A 16,222-nucleotide genomic window follows, 5' to 3' on the forward strand; every position below is an offset into this window, starting at 1 on the left:
TTCACTATCTTTGAAGTAGATAGTATTACAACATCTGCAAAGTCCAAACTTATAGAATCTGTCTTTTTGGGCTACTTAATTACAACACTGGATACCATGAAATATAGCTCAGTAAGGGAGAAATTGCAACTTCTCACTTCCTTTTTTAACATTCCTAGAAACTTAAGTAATAATGGAAACTCCATACACTACCTGTATGGAGTTCCAAGAGATCATAAAATGGTAATATGCTTTGAAATATAAGGAGCTAATAGTGGGAGAAAAGATTTCTTAAAGTTTCATGCCAAATCTCTAATAACCAAGTACCATGACCGATTTGTTTCACGAGTGAAGAAGCCATTTGAAAACAAATGATGGAACCAAACAGAACAGTATGGAAGGCAGAACCAACTGAATCCAATTATAATAGTAATTATCACAAAGGAAAACAGAGTTCTTACCTAAACATTTAACTACTCCAACAGCATAGGCTGAGGCTGCTCTTGGTTTGTTAGTAACAAGTGCAAGCTCTCCAAAATACTGTCCTTTTTGACATCGAGCAATCTCTACCTCTTGGTTTGCATCTTTTACTGTGAGGGTCTGTAACAGAAATTCAAGACACAGAGATGGTTATTTGCTGACAAACTGTTACAAAAAAATATTTCACCACCTGCATAATCCTGAGATTAGCTGAGATTGTTCTGTTCTCAGTTCTGTATCTATCAGATGTCACATTAAAGCTTGTATGAATTAAATTCTTTGGGTTTAGGATCCCTTAATTGCGAAACACTCTCTGCAAATGAGGTTATCCAAGAATGTGTGTCCATATTAGTAAATTAATATGATCTAGTCCTGACGTCTTGACATGTAACCTGTTCATAGGAAAGCCAAGCCAAGAAATGAGTCCTAATAGCGCACACATATTTTAAGCATTTCCAAAGCTAAATATTTACCAGTAAAAATTCATTTGCAAAGGCAATTTCATTAATGAAAAATGTAAGTCACCTTTCTAACAGTGTCCATTAGATGTGTTAGGAATGCTACCCCAAAATTAACAATAAATGTGGTCACTCACTATATGTAACTAGCTAGGAAAATCTAGGAATTATAGTACCAAAATAGCTCAAGTAAATTAATAGATTAATATAAAGTATAAATGGATTTACAATAAATTAAAGAACAACATATGCAGGATGAAGCTCATTACTAAATTAACATACATATCTTTTCCAGGCTACGTTAAGAGTGCATTTAAAACATCAGAAAGGGGCTTTACAGAATAAGCTTGATTTTCCCATTTAACAGGATTAACTTCCCATCTCATTGCAACTCTATTTTCAAATCCTATCTTAAGCTTGCATAATTGGTAACTGATCTATGGTTTCTTCATTGAGCATCCTCTATCTTTCTTCCAAGACAATTGGAATGTGACACGGTAAGGACTATTTTCAGGAAAGATTCCTTAATTTGTCAATTCAATAAGACATATTTAAAAATATTAAATGATTCTAAATTTTAACCATCATACCAGAAATAACTGAACTCACCTTGGTTTTGATCATGATCTTTACTTCACCAGATTCTACAATGAAAAAACTCTCCGCCTTATCACCCTGTGACAACAAGATTACAAATGTCTTTGGATTTTCTGAAGTGTTGATCAAAATCAGTTTCAAACAAAGTAATGTAATTTCTGATATTGAGCTAGGAAAAGCATACAGCAGCACAGAGAAAAGAATCTATGCTACTTAATCTAAGATGTGGAAATATAAAGGAAAATTGGGATGATATTGAAATATTTCAATGGAGAAAGGAGATCCTAATATAAAGGTCACTGCTGCTTTAGAAAATTATGGTCTACTTTCCAAATATTATTTCAGCAATCCTTTTGATTTTGGAAAGGAATTACTGTATTCTAGAATCCAAATAATAATACAGAATGTAAATTAGCAACTCTGTACAAAAGTACAGAATGTAAAATAATTAAGACTTTTTTTTACATTTTACAAAACATTCTTTGCAATCCATTTTTAAGATTTTTATTCTAATTCTGTATATCACCGAATTCTTAACTATCTCCCAAATCCAATATATTTACCAAAGTGGGAGAATTGCACTTATATACCTGAGCAATGATGCGTTCTCCATCTTGATATGTCTTTTCTCCTATTACATCAACAATCTTCATTCGCTCAGATGGCTACAACAACAACAACAACAACAAAATGAATTTAATATGCCCTGTCCCTTTCTTTGGCATAATCTATTTCCACAATGCAATGGAGGTTACAAGTTTCATACCAACTTTTATAATCATGCATAATTTTACCCTGAACCTCTACATTCTGTGGATGTCATATACCTGCATACGATATCCATCAGGATCTATCCCCATGTCCCACTCATTTTTTGCATACATCTCAACCCAAGAAAAAGGACACATTATCATTCTGTCCTTTTCAGAGACAGGGAGGGAGGGAGGGAGGGAGGGAGGGAGTGAGTGGTGTGTGTGTGTGTGTGTGTGTGTGTGTGTGTGTGTGTGTGTGTGTGTGTGTGTACTGAAGAGGAGCATCACCATTAGTTCTAGAAGCTAATGCATTTGTTTGCTTTCATTACTAAATTAATTAGCAGAAGGATGATTACAGCCTAGATTGTAGTCTATGATAACTTTCCTGACTATCTGACAACTAACTTGATATTGCTATCAAGTTAAATTCCCAATGTAAATAAACAAGTTTAGATTATAGAGGTCAACTGCCATATAGCAAGACTCAGTCATATATTCCTTGGCAGACTCAGATAAAAATATACATAGAGAACCAGCCAAATCTGTCTGAATAGTTTACTGAAAAACCTATCAAGATTATAAAGTAATTGCTGTCATAGATGTTTTCCTTAATCCCTAACCTCCTCTTAAACATTTACAATGCTGAGGAAAATCCAATTAGACATGCTTTCCAGTTCATTTCCACAAAGTACTTTACCTCCAATGACTTAAGAAGAGGCACTGATTCAATAAATAATTCATACGTTTTCCTTTTCCTTGCATTATTTTTCAATATAATTCTTCTGAATGTTACACGATCCTTTAAGAAACAGAACGAGAAAAATATTTTCTTTGGTTATTTCTGAGCTAATCAAATTAGAACATCAACACAAACAGAAAACATAGCTATATATAACAATGGTGGTTTTTTGTATGAATAAGTAGTATATTATACATGGGTGTTAATACTACTAATTTTTTTAAAAAAAGGTCTACATCAATACATTAACCCTGATCTAATTCTATATTTCAATGAATCTCCAAATGAACAGCAGCTGAAATAACCTCTAAATGGAGCGAAGTAAAATATAATCTTTCTATAAAGTTAATTGCATGCTTACTATTTACAGGAAGTTAAAAGATTCAAAATTAGAAAAAGGTACAGACGCTTCAACACCTTTTGGTCAATATCTTCTAATATTTCCTTTGGCAAAAATAACAAGTTCAAAATATAGGCAACTAAGAATATTTCTCTTCTTGCCTTCTCTTTGAGATGTGTATATGTAGAGCGGAAGGAGTATTACATATGTTTGCCACATTGACTTATTTATAAGAAATAATAAAGGTGGAATAAAAAAACATTTTTAAAAAGCACTTACACAGCAGGAAAATAATATGACTGAATGATCTCTCTATGTATTAGTACAAGCTGTTTCTCAGGATACCTATCTTTTAACTGGTTTTGCTCCTCAAGATTGATGAATAGAATTTGATCTTTTAACTACAGAAAATATACCAAAGTACCTCACACAATATTTAAAGGATGACAAGCATGCAATGATGTAATTATGCAAATGCCACAATTATGTTCTTGCACTAGGATATTTGATGGAAAGAACTAAATCAAAGCATTTGCATAATCACATCAACATGTGTTATTTGCCTTGCTTGACCTCTTGGAAACCCCAATGCCCATTTGCCCTAAACCATCAAGGAAATCTTGCTCACTTAAGTGCATATTATATGTCAAAAACTACTACAGTCAGTACTGATTAACCTGGAGAAGGGGAGCTTGTAGCCCGCCAGAGTCTGCTGGATTTCAAACCAGCAAATCCAATAAACAGGTGATGAATCTAGTCATTTCTGGGGACTATTCATTCCCCATTCTGCAGTTATAGGACACTTCAGGAAATAGGTTTTAAAAAATGAAGAGCCAAATAATTCAATGTTGTTTACATCAAAATCTTTTGACAACTTGAGGAGGAGGAGGAATAATCTGAAATGACACAGTGCTGATTCTGCATAGTAACTCCAACGTTATTTTTTCCCCATCAATGTTTCCATTAGAGGGCAGCAAATGATTAAGTTGATTTGAGATTCTTCAGATCCGGCACAAGCGTCAAGATTAGTTTTATATGTGTACAACTGGCAGTGTAACTTGTAACATTTCAAATGCCATGGCAATATTATTTTTGTTCTAAATGCACACATATCATGTGAGCATTGCAATCAGAAAAATGGTATAATCATATACCAAAATAAGATTCCATTTATGCAATCTTATACCTATGTAAAAAAAAAAACTGCCCATAATGTGCTCCAGACTTGAACGAAGTCCTCACTACTCTTGAATATTTTTATTTTATTGACTCCTTTATCTTTAAATAAAATATCCTCTGAGAAGCGATTCTCCACTGATATGGTAACAATTTCAAACATAGTTCTGAAAGCCTCCCTCTCACTTTCATTGTTCTCTTTGCATGCTTCTCATTTTGATCAAGGAAAAAATACCTATATTTCCTGGTTTGAATAAAACTGTAAATAAGACAGCCTTTGCAATGTTTCTAAGATGCTATGTTTCACATGCAATTAGAAGTACTTATCAAATAAGAAGCCATAAATAAATTCCTACTTTGTGTCAATACAAAAAACCTTAAACAAAAAAAAATCACACTTTAGAATTTGGGACCAAGATTAGAAGTAAGTAAACTAAGATAATTGTGAAGCAAACAAAACATTGATAAAAGAATTTCTGGAATGTTGAAAATTACCTTGAAAATTATGTGGAAATACAATACAATACAATAGCAGAGTTGGAAGGAACCTTGGAGGTCTTCTAGTCCAACCCCCTGTCTAGGCAAGAAACCCTACACAATTCCAGACAAATGGTTATCCAACATCTTCTTAAAGACTTCCAGTGTTGGGGCATTCACAACTTCCGGAGGGAAACTGTTCCACTGATTAATTGTTTCTAACTGTCAGGAAATTTCTCCTCAGTTCTAAGTTGCTTCTCTCCTTGATTAATTTCCACACATTGCTTCTTGTTCTACCCTCAGGTGCCTTGGAGAATAGTTTGACTCCCTCTTCTTTGTGGCAACCTCTGAGATATTGGAACAGTGCTATCACATCTCCCCTAGTCCTTCTTTTCATTAAACTAGACATACCCATTTCCTGCAACCATTCTTCATATGTTTTAGTCTCCAGTCCCCTAATCATCTTTGTTGCTCTTCTCTGCACTCTTTCTAGAGTCTGCACATCTTTTCTACATCGTGGCAACCAAAACTAAATGCAGTATTCCAAGTATGGCCTTACCAAGGCATTATAAAGTGGTATCAACACTTCATGTGATCTTGATTCTATCCCTCTGTTTATGCAGCCTAGAACTGTGTTGCCTTTTTTGGCAGCTGCTGCACACTGCTGGCTCATATTTAAATGGTTGTCCACTAGGACCCCAAGATCCCTCTCACAGTTACTACTATTGAGCAAAGTACCACCTATACTGTACCTGTGCATTTTGTTTTTCTTGCCTAAATGTAGAACCTTACTCTTTTCACCATTGAATTTCATTTTATTAGATAGTGCCCAATATTCAAATGCAAGTATAGTCACAGAAAAAGATCAAACTCATGAACTATCAGATGGTTTCTCTACTACATTTGGCCACTGGTTCAATATTATGGAACAAACTGGATCTAAAAGTGTTTCATATATTTTTAATATTATTTTGTTACATTTATATTCTGTCATTCTACTAACAATGTATATGTTAATTTCAGGGGTGGGTTGCTCCCGGCATTACTGCGGGTTCATGTGCGCATTTGCACAAAAATAGGTCTGCACATGAGCAAAACATTAAAAAAAGAAATAAAATTAAATGTGTGCAATTACAATTGTTCTCCACATACGCAGAACCAAAAATCAAGATGGCAGCACCACAGGATAACCAGTTTGGGGGTGTGGCAGGCCTGGGTCGCTGCTGGCTCCAGCGACCCAGGCCGCCAAACCACTACCAGTTCAGCCAAACCAGTCCGAACCGGTAGGAACCCACCTCTGGTTAATTTGTACTCTCACTCATTCTCACAACCACCTCTGATCTATGTAGGTTACCCTGAAAGACAAATGACTGGCCAAAGATCATCTACAGTCATAAGCACCATAGCCAGTGGCGGTTTGATCTATTTCAACATTCTGAGCATTACCTTTTGCTAGCATCTTCCATCTACAATATAAAAATAAATAAATAAAAATATTTTACTCTACTTCGACCAGTTAAGAGAGATTACTATCATTCCCATGATGTAACTAATTAGATGCTGAACAAGGTGTAGGTGACTCAGGTTCTACTTTCTTAGAACTAATTTTACATGCTTTTCTTTTGACAACATACACTTAACTATCTCATTTCTATTGGATTCAATCTTAGTGTTTCTGCTCTCACTTCCATATAACAAAAGCAGCATGGGCCTAAATATCACAATTTTTGTGGAAATCGGGATTTATCTGCATGTCTGCAACTTTTTAATTTTTATTTTACTATCTTTGTTTCATCTTTCTGCTTTTTACATGTCCCTACAACAATGACCTTTGGCTAAAAACAAATAAAACTGCTGGTAATAACAAGACAGAAAGCTGAGAGAAATCAGCATGCTTCAATATACTGACATAAATGTTTATAAAAATTGTGTTTGTGTAATTCAATACATATTAGAAGATTTCTCACAAATAAAACTTACCAGTCCCCAAAGGGATCCTTCTGTGGTAGCCACAATAGTTGCAGCTCTAGGAGTGTTATACATCAAGGCCAGTTCCCCAAAACTGCCGTGATTATCATAGCGACCAACGCAGCGAGTTTGGCTTTCTCGTGCTACAAAAATATCATATGATCCCCTAGAAAGATGGGAAAATAAAAACCCCAGGCATCAGTTCAAATGCAAAACACTGCTAATAAAAGCTCAGTTTAATAAAAATAGTAGTTTGTTCTCTAATGTAAAAATAAAATAAAACATTTCCATCTGGTTGGAACAGAACATGCCCTGTCAGAATGTATCCCTATTTACTACCAAACACTGCCCGCCCACAGTGCCCATCTTTTCACTGTATTGATCACTATGGGCAAGCATAGCTGAAAAAAAGAGGAGTTCTTGGCTTGCAGAAATGACCACAAGTAAGATTCCAATCCATACAACTAAGCTGGGGTTAATTCACTTCCACCGTTCGCAATAGGGGCGGATGCATCAAACTGCTGGGGGGGTGGGGAGAGTCTGAGAATAGTGAAATAATATTTTTCATTTCTTTCTCTTCCTGTTGCTCTAAATGCCTCAGTTACGAATCCATCTGTTGGTGATGCTGTCCAACTCACATTCTTCTACTTTATCTAGCAGTGGGTTATGGTCTACCTTATCAAATGCCTTACTGAAGTCCAAGTAAACTATATCGACAGCATTCCTCTGGTACACTAATTTTGTCACTTTGTCAAAGAATGCAATAAGATTAGTCTGGCATGATCTGTTTTTGACAAACCCATGTTGGCTTTTGGCTATTACTTTGTTTACTTTTAGGTGTTCGCTAATTTGTTGCTTGATTATCTTTTCCAGAATCTTTCCTGGTATTGAGGTCAGGCTGATGGGTCTATAGTTTCCTGGATCTATTTTTTTTCCCTTTTTTGAAGATGGGAACCACATCAGCTCTTTTCCAGTCCTCTGGCAGTTCCCTGGTGCTCCAGGAGCTCTGAAAGATATAGTTCAGTGCTTCTGAGATCTCATCTGCCAGTTCCTTCAGAAATCTGGGGTGTAATCCATCCAGTCCTGGTGATTTGAACTCGTCTAGGGTAGACAAGTGCTCACTTACCATTTTCTTCCCTATTTCAATTTGTGTTTCTAATCTGATTTTTGTGGTGCTGTTTTTGATAGGTTGGACTGTTTTATCCCTTTGTGTAAAGACAGATGCAAAAAATGAGTTAAATAGTTCTGCTTTCTCCCTGTTGCTTGTCACCTTCTTGCCACTTTCTCCCAGCAATGGATTAATTGTTTCCTTAACCTTTTTCTTGTTTTTAACATGTTGGAAGAAGCTTTTTTATTATTATTTACTTTTGTAGCAAGCCTTTCTTCATTGTGAACCTTAGCTTTCCTTACTTCATCTTTACAGGTTCGGGCTATTTGCTGATATTCTGCCTTAGTTATCTCCCCCTCTTTCCACTTTTTATACTTAACTTTTTTGTCTTTCAATTTGTCAGAGAGTTCTTTATGCAGTCATGCTGGTTTCTTTGGGGAGCTGTTATTTTTCTTCTTCATTGGTATTGTACTAGACTGGGTTTTTATAATCTCATTTTTCAAAATTTCCCAAGCTTCTTGAGTTGTTTTCCCCTTGAGGATTCTCATCCATGGAATTCTTCCCAAGCTCTAAGTTTATTGAAATTAGCTCTCTTAAAATCCAACTTTAGGTTGATTATTAAATTATTAGACTTATTTTTTAAAGACTGCTTTATTATTGTTCTAGGCAGCTGTTTAAAATAGATGCTTGATCTGAAGAGGCCCATTCCTATTCTATCTTCTTTTAAATAGCAGAGAATAACTATACTTCCAGAAAGCACATCAATTTTGACAGCATCTGTACAAGTATAGTCTGAAATGTAACACTACAAACAGTGTATATCATCTGTACTGTTTGCTGTTTTTTGTAAGGAGGCAAATTGCTGGGAGGAAAATTTGTGTTCCTTTAGTAAACCTTATTACAATCATAACATGCTCTCCAAAGTCTGTCTTTTATATCTGAAACTTCGAAAGTTCAGCTTCCTCATTCCTAGTTAATACAATTTAATTTAACATTTCTGTCAGAAACATTTGACTCCTTACTCTTCAATGACATAAAAGTTGTCTCCATCGTCTCCTTGGTCAATTACATGTTCCTGAGGTCGCACTTTTCTTTCAAACATGGCATCCAAAACTTGTGACAATTGTTCCTGAAAGAATAAAAAGCATTTCAATTAACATTTCTTATGAGGACTAAGTAATAGCAGTAGACTTATATACCGCTTCATAGGCCTTTCAGGCCTCTCTAAGCGGTTTACAGAAAGTCATTCATTTATAATGCCCTTGTCTATGCCATGAGCTTTTTTAACTATAGAGAAGAGTATTCTTGAATGGGGTGCCATCTCACTTGTTCATAAATGCAAAAAACATACAAATCAAACTAAAAATAGATTTTACTTTCCTATGTCAGAGAAAACTCCCTTCTGCTTCTAGGGTCTTCTAACTCCAAAGAACAAATAGAAGTCTGCCATATTAAAAAAGAAAAAAAAGCCAGGGAATCTCAAAGCCCACCATGAGAACAGTGGCTACAATGCTACGTTCTCATGGTCAACTTTGAGATTCTTTGCATTGCTGTTTTGAAATATTTTGAAAATGTTTCAGGATAAAGTGCTAGGCAACTGATAAACCGAGGTATGGTCTCCAAAAGATCAGTAAGTTTTGGCTATATCACAATTAAGTCATCTATCTAGAGGTTTTGACAATTCATAGGGAACACACCTATGAAACTGATTTCTAATTGATCAAAATGAGTAGGAAGCAGCATTCTATACACCAAAGAAAAATGCCAGTCTGAGAAAGTGCAGTTACACCACGAAAAGGCAGGAAGCACCATCTCTTTAAGGAGGGAAAGGGAAAAGTGATTCCAAATTATTCAAATTCTACAAGAGAAAAGATGGGGATTCTTTCCCTCAGATCTTTCCCAAATCTATTTTAAAAGTCCAGAGAGATTGAGACATTACAAAATAATCTCTCCATAGAAACATAGAAAACTGACAGCAGAAAAAGACCTAGTGGTCCATTGATTCTGCCTTTAGAGGGCAGAACTTCCTAATATTCTGCAAAACTTCCTAATCAGTTCAAATATCACAACAGTAAAAGTTAAGAAGAGCTGAAGAAGCTCATTGGATGCTTTTTGGATGCTTCAAAGAAAAATCAGAAAGTCCAGTTGCCTCTTGAAAAAGCTCCTTTGGGATAGTTATATCTTGGTGCATCAAAGTCTGCATCAAAGCCAGACTTGCTACTTCTCAGAAATGTATGTGGCAGCAAGCTTGGAAGAAACAAACAGGATATATGATTGTTTTTACTTTTATCAGAATTTCAAGAATTCAGTCTACAAAAATCTTTAAATTTGCACATCAGCAACATTTTCTTTTCTGAAAATAAATTTTATTACAGTTAGCAACCAAATGCAAAGAAATAAAGACATAATTATAACAAAGCATCCAGGTATATATAAACGAACAGTTAGGCTTAAGATACCATCCATAAAACCTGTGGAGCTAATCTAGTTAACTCACCCTGTAAAATCTGATCTATAAAACCTATCCACTTTATTTGCTACTTTACAATCCTTGGTTAGTACGTATAAAAATCAGTTAACAGAAAATTGGAGGAAGGAAATAACTTTATGGCATATATTACAGAAATGGATGAAACATAAAATTTTGCCTGCTGATATGTTTTATCTGTAAGACACTTATACTTTTCTATGGCTTCAGAGTAAAATCTCACCACATGTACCAAAACATTAGGGGCTATGTCCTTTAGCCTTAGAGAAAGGTAACGTTCTGTGGATCTCCTTTGTGACCTTTTAATTAGCGGAGTTATCTTTCAGTGATTGGCTTGCTCATATGAGAGGCGGCTTAGAAGAATATTAATACATTTAATTCTCTGTATGGTTTAAGTCAAATAAGAAAAGAATGATGATAGTCTCTAAAGGGTAGCGAATTAATATTTTATGGCAACAGTTATTATCAATCTAAATGTAGAGTTTAAAATGGGTTGATTGGGGTTTTTTAAACTACTTTCTTTGGCAGATACTCCCTTTGAAGATTGTGAAAATACTTGAATAGAATCAAAGGCCAAGAAAAAGCTTCTTATCCTATTCCTTAAAATAAGAGAAAATATTCAACCCCTATATTGAGGATTATAGGAATGTCAATGCCTCTTATCTTGCAACAAAATGTTTCCCTTAGTAAGAAGGAAGGGTTATTTTTCAATTAACTGAAGTTGTTAGGTGCCTTTAAAAAAAAAATTACTGTTTAAATCTCTGAGGTTTGGGATGTATAAATCTCCAATGAATTAAAACATTGCTTCAAGAAAGCCAATTTTCACTTTAAATTACTGCTTGAATTACTGAAAATGTTGTTGCTTAGATGCATCCACAAGATAAATGAACAGATATTTATTCTATCCTTATTAAAATTAAAATATACCCATATAACTTCTTTAGAGAACACTTGAAGGAGTCATCACATTGTAAGTTGAAAATTCAGAAGAAAAATATCTCAATGGTATTAAGCACTGAATATTTATCAACAAAAAGCAGACATTATTTTATTTTATTTTTAAAATGTTATTCCAAAAAGGCATTATGCATCATTTGCATATCAAATATGTAATACTTAGAACTGTTTACAAGATAAATTTTGTTTTTGTCAATTATTTTATCCAGTGTTCTATGATTGTTGCTGCCCAGAGTTGTTGAATACGAGATGGATAGGAGATGGATGGTAATACATCTCATGGATGGATGGATGGATGGATGGATATTAAACAAACCAGTGTTTCATTTTCTACAGGCAGCCAATTGATATAGCAATGGGGTGATAATTTCTTGTAAGCCAGCATAAATTTTAGGACAGCCTGATGGATTGAAAAAAATGGGCACACCTTGCTGTTTTATAGAAAGCTCTGTCCAATTTAAATACATTGGAAAAGGATTTAAATAAAGCCTTGGACAGTGTTTTTTATTAACATATCACCTCAGGTAAAATCAGCCTGGCTTTATTCTGAACCTAGGATGTGTTATTCCCATGTTTAAATATTCCCTATGCTCTGAAATGTAGCATATTTTTAAAAGGCTAAACAGGGAATTAAAACCATAATAAGCATTCCTATCAAGGTAGTTCCATTCTGCTGTGGTGATAAAATTTCAGCACAACTGAAATAACTCTCAATGGCAAAAAGAAATGTAGGATGCAGGAAATTAAGGTAGGATATGAATAATAAAAATATCCAAAATGAGTACCTTTATTAAAAGATTGTTTTTATTTAGTGGTGCTAAATGACTGTGATGGAGTTCTTGAGTTGAGGTAAGAGAATTAGAATAAGTGACTCAGAATAAATTTGCCTTAATTTTTAGAGAGAAGTACTTTGGTTTTCAAGACTCTGTTACATTACCCTACTAGCAACAAAGATTTTTCCCCCAAAAAAATTCAAGTAGTTTTTGGACTTGCTTGCTATATCTTTTCTGTTACCCAATTTACCTAATACATTATTTCTTCCTACAGGTGGTATTTTAAATGTTTACATGTTAAATGAGTACACTTTTTATTTGTGGTCTACCCAAGATGACATTTTTCATTCATACTGATCTTTACAAACATTGTCCTGAATGTTACCAGATTTTATATTACCTTTTGAATTATTAAAACCTAGAATGCTGCAGAACATGTGAAAAACGGAAGGGATTAAGTGAGAGCTGTCTAAGAACCATGAAATAAACTTGGCAGCATCTTCTAAGAGAAGCAGTGGAGGTTGGAAAGGTTAAGGGCTACCATAATTTGGCAAGCTGACATTCAGAGGAAAAACAGCTCTCACTTATTCAAATGCTATCAACTGAGTTTCATCATAGTAGGTTTAGCAGTGTTCATGCAGTCCTTCTGAATCTTTACTAAAAGGATGCAAATTATAACTAGGCAACTTGTAGCAAAGTCATTGTTAAACCTCAAGACCTAAAGTGGTAATAGTTTTAGAAAATTTGTATTCATGTTTGCTAATTACTGTCAAGTAGTAGAACATGGCAACAGAAGAGAATAAAAATGTTCAGATTAAATACATCATCTTCACTAGCAATATCCCTGGTAAATACCATTTCAGGTTTTTTTTTTAAAAAGAACATTTTTGGTAAAGTGATGGGCAATATTTTCATGACCAGATGCTCATTTAAATATTTCTGAACTTCTATTTATTTTCCTTACATTACCCATGCCTTTAAAAATAATGGGATTGAAGGGAAGTTAGCATATGTGTAAGGTAATAAAGCATTTATTCTAAAACCCACTAATACTTTATTTAATTTGTGAAAGGAAAAGGTGACAACAGCTGCAAGAAATGCTCAATATTACAATATGAATAGGTTAAAAAAACACTTCAGCTAAAAATGTCCTACTCTCTATGATATTGAAAGTCTTAAGTCAAGATATACAGAGTAGATATAGTGTATGGTCAGCCCCAACAATAATTGCTAAACCCATGAAATAGCTGCATGTCCTAGAATCACTCTAGGTAGCGAGATAATAATAATAAATAATAAATGCCCTGTATCACGATTCCTAAAATGAAATAATCTGAGCATCCTAATTATGTAATTATAGAGACTAAGAATAAACTAATTAATAATTCTGGCTTGCTGAAGAGACACAAGCCAGATTCCTGGCTCTAGGCAACGGTGAACAAGAAAGTTCAGTCAAATCAGTTATCTTTCCAAATAAGGTAAAATTCTTTATAAATCTGGTATTTAATGTACATCTGACTGCAGAAGTGGGTTCCAACCGGTTTGGCAAAGTAGGTAGTAACTCAGCTACCCATGCCTCCGAATCGGTTCCATCAGCGGCACCGTAGGCAGCACCATCTTGTTTTCTGCTTCTGCACAGAAGCATTTTTCACTACTGCACATATGCGCGGAGGGCGTATCAAGTGCATGTACATCCAAAGTGCGTCCCTGAGCGAACCGCAATAAAGAAATCTGGAACCCATCCCTGTCTGTCTGGTGTATTAAAGTTAAATCCTCTTCCTTTTTTTCTACTTCTTGTTACAAATTAAATATTCTAAAATAGGAATATTTTGAAATAAGAAGTAATTCAATTTCATCCACATGTTGCTATAATCACATATGTAATAAATCAAAATGCTCCTGAATTTATATATTTTAGATTTTGAATCTTCAAGTGAAAAGGTCAAATTAAAGCAGTAAATATAGGTTAAGCTAATTACCTGATCTAGGTTTTTGAATATGAGAATATCTTTACAGGCTTCCTGCAATCTGTATCTCTGCTCATCTGTTTTTGGATGAACTACCTAAAAAAAAAGAAGAAAACATCTAGATATCATCACATTTTAGGCTAAACATTTTTGGGGTTATAATTCTGCAGATATTTAGGGAAAACATTTTGAAAATGTTTTAACTGTAGCAGTGTACAGTTTTCACATTCCTTCGGTAAAGAAGGCCTGAGAAGTAAGAAAGGAAACTATTTTATAGTTTCAACTATTTTATTAATTAATAATACTCAGTTGGAAAGTCTTCAGGAACAATTTTGTGAATCCTTTTGTATTCATTCAAAAGTCATAATAAAGAACAAGTGCTGCTACTTCATTCATCACTTTAGTTCGTAACTTCACCCAAGGAATAGAATAAAATAAATTGCTCTTTGCATCCCGAAACAATATAGTATTTTCAATCTTACTTACCCTTGGCTCTGTATCTTCGTCCTCTTCATCTGGGTTGAAGGCTTCCGCACAGACTTGAAAAAGAAATATTTATTATTCTTTAACAGGGCTATCATGCATAGAGAGGTAAGAACTCTGTAGGGATATATTAATCAGTGCCATCTTTAAGTTCCCAATAACATAAAATATAGTGTAAACGATTTAACACTTTAAGGGTTCAGACACTTGCTTAACTATTATTCAGGAGTTAGTCCAAGGTAATCAAAATAAAGGCAATACAGTGGTTCTCTTGGTTGCACCATTCTATATCAAGATATGACAAAAAAAGCGTAGTAAATAGAATTGCTTGTGAGACTTACCGTATATTACCTATTTGTGTGAAAGGGAAAAATAGAAAAAACCAATCTCACATATAAGTGTCAGGCACTAAGAAATTTTCTTTTTTAACAAATAGGGATGTCTATATTTGCACAAAACAAATAAGTATCACATCAACAATTTTCCCTGTGCATTTTTGGTCACAATTTAGGAAGAAAAAATAGTTCAGTATACTGTAGTCTTCAACTTACAACCACAACTGAGCCCAAAATTTCTGTTGCTATGTGAGACATTTGTTAAGTGAGTTTTGCTCCAGTTTACTGCCCTTCTTGTCATAGTTGTTAAGTGAATCATTGCATTTGTTAAGCTAGTAAAATGGGTAAGTGGATCCGGTTTCCCGATTAGCTTTGTCCGAAGGCTGCAAAAGGTTGCATCATAAATATGAAGCAGTTGTCAAGCATCCAAATTTGATCATGTGACCATAGGCATGCTGCAGTGGTCATACTTATGAAAAAAGGTCATAAATCATTTTTTCAGTGCCACTGTAATTTTGAACACTCACTAAATGAACTGTTGAAAGTTGAGAACTATCTATAGTCTATAATGGAGTCAAAAATTTATGTTCAAAATTTCAGGAGCTTAACATATATTTAAAAAGTCAAACAAACTCTATGCCAAGATTATGCTGAAATATTATCACAACAAAATACAAGTTAATAATTATTTGCTTCAATGTGCTCTTGAAACTTTCCCAAAGAAAAGCAGAGGAATATTTTACATACATCAATAAGTAACATATTGGACTTTGGACAAGGGTATAAAATTTATATTTACTGTACAGTTTACAATAATAAAGTGCAAAAAAGGGGAAATATGTGAATCAGAAAATGTTAAACCATTCAATTTGCTTCCTCAATAGGAGTCTGCAAACTTGATCAGCAAGCTCACCTGGAATTTTGAAAGCATATCATGAACACCTTCATAAAATATTTGCTATGGTGAGCGTCATCAATAATTGTTGGTTTTAAAGTGATTTTGCTAGTCTTTAATAATGGGTATGTATGACACTGACTTGACTCAACTCCTGATGAATTCATGGATACAAGCTATATAGCTTTCTTGGTGATAATACAGAAAGGTTTGTTAATGTATGCATTCCAGGATATATTTTTGTCAGTTT

General features: G+C 34.3%; 2 protein-coding genes across 2 annotated transcripts in view; one reads left to right on the forward strand and one right to left on the reverse strand.

Moving 5' to 3' along the window:
* LOC116502680 (zinc finger protein 420-like) overlaps positions 1-16,222 on the forward strand; it is a 474,998-nt gene that overhangs the window by 97,918 nt on the left and 360,858 nt on the right. The window lies entirely within an intron of this gene.
* Positions 1-16,222, reverse strand: part of PRKAR2A (protein kinase cAMP-dependent type II regulatory subunit alpha) — a 72,120-nt gene that overhangs the window by 4,503 nt on the left and 51,395 nt on the right. The window contains exons 3-10 of the mRNA XM_032208600.1: positions 14,746-14,798; positions 14,272-14,355; positions 9,097-9,203; positions 6,979-7,132; positions 2,964-3,065; positions 2,105-2,179; positions 1,527-1,592; positions 441-579 (exon numbers count right to left, since the gene is read on the reverse strand). Of these exons, the coding sequence (XP_032064491.1) occupies positions 441-579; positions 1,527-1,592; positions 2,105-2,179; positions 2,964-3,065; positions 6,979-7,132; positions 9,097-9,203; positions 14,272-14,355; positions 14,746-14,798 (780 nt within the window). The remainder of the gene's footprint in view (positions 1-440; positions 580-1,526; positions 1,593-2,104; positions 2,180-2,963; positions 3,066-6,978; positions 7,133-9,096; positions 9,204-14,271; positions 14,356-14,745; positions 14,799-16,222) is intronic.

This window comes from Thamnophis elegans, chromosome 2 (assembly GCF_009769535.1).
Source record: "Thamnophis elegans isolate rThaEle1 chromosome 2, rThaEle1.pri, whole genome shotgun sequence".
In the NCBI taxonomy this organism is placed as follows: domain Eukaryota; kingdom Metazoa; phylum Chordata; class Lepidosauria; order Squamata; family Colubridae; genus Thamnophis; species Thamnophis elegans.